The sequence below is a fragment of the Carassius auratus genome, chromosome 21, assembly GCF_003368295.1.
Source record: "Carassius auratus strain Wakin chromosome 21, ASM336829v1, whole genome shotgun sequence".
Classification (NCBI taxonomy): domain Eukaryota; kingdom Metazoa; phylum Chordata; class Actinopteri; order Cypriniformes; family Cyprinidae; genus Carassius; species Carassius auratus.
This window is the reverse complement of record NC_039263.1, coordinates 4,054,269-4,058,298: the sequence shown is the minus strand read 5'-3', so window position 1 is coordinate 4,058,298 and position 4,030 is coordinate 4,054,269. Positions and strand designations below refer to the sequence as shown.

General features: G+C 33.8%; 1 protein-coding gene across 1 annotated transcript in view; it reads right to left on the bottom strand.

The window, feature by feature from the left end:
* LOC113038256 (V-type proton ATPase 21 kDa proteolipid subunit-like) overlaps positions 1 to 4,030 on the bottom strand; it is a 9,358-nt gene continuing 5,328 nt past the window's right edge. The window contains exons 5-8 of the mRNA XM_026195547.1: positions 3,951 to 4,020; positions 3,786 to 3,837; positions 3,502 to 3,692; positions 1 to 1,986 (exon numbers count right to left, since the gene is read on the bottom strand). Of these exons, the coding sequence (XP_026051332.1) occupies positions 1,960 to 1,986; positions 3,502 to 3,692; positions 3,786 to 3,837; positions 3,951 to 4,020 (340 nt within the window). The 3' untranslated portion in view covers positions 1 to 1,959. The remainder of the gene's footprint in view (positions 1,987 to 3,501; positions 3,693 to 3,785; positions 3,838 to 3,950; positions 4,021 to 4,030) is intronic.

Genomic DNA, 4,030 nt, shown 5'->3' with positions numbered 1-4,030 from the left:
TGTTTTTAACATTTCTTTTTATTTCTTCAAGAACAATTAGTCTAGAGGATCCACCTGTACACATCAAAACAATGGAATCACCACATTAACATATTTAACATTTACCGAAACGGGAGAAATGGTTAAGTAGCACAACCAACCCGATCTCACATAAATTCATACATATTTTACTAGGGGGCTAATTAGTACAAATTTAGTACCAATAACCCATCAGGAGGGGGCTGATTACAACCCGGTCTATGTTGGAATGTTTAAAAAAAAAATAAAATAAATAAACATCCATGTAAAAAAAGAAAAAAAATCAAAAAAACCAACAACAACATCAAATTAACGCATCTCTCTATAGATCCAGTGCAAGAAAACAGATGATCTTTGACACTAGACTGGAAATGCTTCACAAGACCATAATGTTTTAAAGATGAGTTTGAGATTTCATTGATCATTGCAATATAAACAGACATTTAACAGAAGCTGAAATTAGGAGTTACTAAAATCATGTTTAGTATGTACCTCCACTTCACAAAAACATCATAGATACAAAAGCATTTCAGTGGGGTTAATCTGATCTTACAAGTTTGATTATGGATATAAACAGTGGTTCAGACTGAGTACCGTTAGAATTGGTAACATAAATGAGGGTAAAACACCATATGTACAAAAATGAGGCTGTGAGGGATAAATAGGGATGTACCATTAACATTTTTCAGATGAAAAAACACTGAAAATACATCTTCCTAAAATATATCAATTGAACAAAATCACTGGTTGTGAAAATGAGATCTTAAAATCCAGTTAAATCTACAGATTCGTTTTTATTTGCATTTAAATATAGCATCCAAGATCTGTGGCCAATGAAAGTCCACCTCAAACAGCTGTTTGCAGTGCTGTTCTGCTATGAACTTGCTTTTAGATGATCATTTCAAGATTACCTGAGATGAACAGCAAAGAAAATGTTACATAATGTTTTTAAAGTTAAGCCGTCATAACATAATTTAAGGAAGCTTGTTTCTGTGATGGGATTAAAAACAAAAACAAAAAAAAAAACAAGGTAAACAATCACACGACAGATAGGAAATACAGAATTGCAAACACCCTCATGCTCCTAAAAACAAAAAACATATGTACACACATCCGATTATTATATCCTCTCATTTTTAACCAACCAGATCTGAAGAGAGCACTACAAAGTGAGGGCCTACACTGGTAGAAATACAACTGGAGATGACTGATATTATTTTTTACATCATTGTTTTGGTATAACATTTTTTTTCAAAGATAGCATTATTTGAATTCAGTAGCTACATGAAAGAACACGTGAGAGTGAGATCAGGTCAAGCACACCAGATACAACAGGTGTCATCACGCAAATACACAAGAACACTCTTTCATACAGCCATCAAGAGAATACTTTATGATTTACACCCATCCAGTGCAAAGAACCACACTTATGCAAAGTATCACTTTTCTTGTACTGTACAGAACAATCACAGCGAACTATAAATTCGATTTTGAGATGATTACAAACATAACGCCTTACATGTCAAAACCGACCCTGACTTTGGATCTATAGACAGTCTGTTCTGTCACCATATGCACGATCACGGTTTATATTATTAAGCTGATTTAATAAATAAAATATATTTTGATTTAAACAATAATAATAGTTAAATTTGATATTATGACATCATGAAGGTATGGCCAAAAACATTAAGTGATATTTTTTTCTTTCATTTTAAGAATTGAGATGCTAAACCAAGTGTAAGTCATCAAAGGTCTGCCTTTGACATCATCATGCACTGTATTAAGACAAATCGGTGCACAAACAAGATTTCAATCTTCAGAAAATGATGGTTAAACACAGAGACAAAAAGAAAACACATTTAAATAATTTACTATGTATTTACACCTCCTGTTTGCACCAGCAACACAGCATCTTTGATCTGTAGGTTGTGTGGTCATCTAATCTCCCATTTTTACTTTCGATGTCTAAATGGACAGAAGGAAAAAAAATTAAAATAATGTTAATGATTACACAGGTCAAGAAAACATACACAGAGTCTTGATACAAAAACTGCAGAGCCCAAATTAAATGACTGTTTTAATAGGAGCTGTTCTTGTGTGGCTGAATAATCTCAATCTGAATTTAAGCTTGCATGTCAAATCAATTTACAGTGCGCGACTGGAAATTGTGATAAAATATTCATTTTCCAGAGGGTGACCAAAAGTAGCTAGATGGGTATCAATGACAAATAATAAATAAATAAATAAAGATCATACAGAATATGCTTCATCACAACATAGGTAGGCATGGGTCATTAACGGTTTCACGGTATACCATGATTTGAAAATATGCAATCGGCAACCAGCCATTTATTTTTTTTGTCTTATTAAACTGTCTTCAGAAAAGTGTAAATGGTATTTTCATCTTCTTTCTGTACAATTCACATTAAAGCAGTGTTTCGCTGCTTTGTTTACAGCGGTAACCAAGGAAACGCTGTATCTGCAGGTCCAGAAGCGCCTCCTGCAGTCAGAAAGTGAATCTGCGTCTCATTCAGCCCGTCTGCTGTTTGTTTCATTCAGGCATGTAGTATAATTTCACAAAGCTAGTCAGAACATTGTCTTTCCATCAGATTGGGTTATTAAATGCATCAAATGATGTATATGAAATTATCGTATTATCACACAATCAAAATCTAATACTGGCCCATGCCTATTGTTAGGTAAACTAAAGGTCTGTTCACACAAAGAATGAAATGAAGAAGCAAAACAAAATGCTGATTCATACAAAGAGCAAAATAAAAATGTAAATGCATTTTGGCCATGGATATGCTTAAATGCAAGATGTAATCCATCTGGTAATACAGATTTTACTCCGTAAAATACAAGCTATCTGATGACAGTGACAATGTCATATATAAATAATGAGTTTAATTACAATAATACTACTGTACTTTAATGATAGTAGTGATGTTGGAATAACAACTGAACTGAAATTTATCAATTCTTGTTTGCAATATCCACAACAAATATTCACTCTTGGCATAAAAAAAGCCTTAACATAAAGATGACAGTGACATTTGAGTTATCTTAATGAATAAAGGCCACTCATGAAGGCCTAATGCTTTTAAAGAAAACAGTTATAGAAAAATACATTCATAATTAAAAACCGCAATTTGCTACAGTCGCAAAATGTTTTAAATAATCGAAAAGCTGACATGTCTTATACCTAAATATTCTCTGCTGTCAGTAGAAATCAGTTGACTAAGTCTGATAAGGGTCATGCTAACAATTCAGGGCTCACGATTAGCTGAAGCGAATGATTGGTACTAAAACTTTTTATGCGTTTGGCAGATTATTTTATTTTTAATGTATTCAAAGAAAACATTCTCAGAACATACATTGTTTTTGCTATACTATATTTAGTGAACCATGACCACAACAGCTCATTAAAATATTGCTAGGCTAGAAGAAACATAAATAATAGTTTATAAAACGACTTGCCTGCAAGATGGCTACGATCACTCCAAACAGTCCAATGGCACTGCCGAAAATTTCAACAATGAGGATCTTGACAAAGAGGCTGGCATTCTGAGCATCAGCAAGGGCAGCTCCACTGCCCACAATGCCAACACAGATGCCACAGAAGAGGTTTGAAAAGCCAACCGTGAGTCCAGCACCAAACATGGAGTAGCCTGAAAGAACAGCACCAATATGTCACCCAGCCACTCAGCAGAGACAAGGAACATATTTCACTTAAAATGACGTCATTAATAAACAAAATTTACCTGCTTGGTAGTTCTTCTCCCCAATAGTCTCTGGAGTTGTACCAGTGAAATTCTAAATGACATGAAATGGGGGAAAAAAAAAAAGTTGAGAACAACTGTCTTTAACATAAGACTCACTCTAAAACAAAAACCCTTCTAATAAATGGGTCGATATTTTTTACTTACCTCTGCCAAATTGCTAATGACAATTGCCATGATGATCCCATAAATGGCAACAGCTTCACAAAAGATAATACTAAAAATAA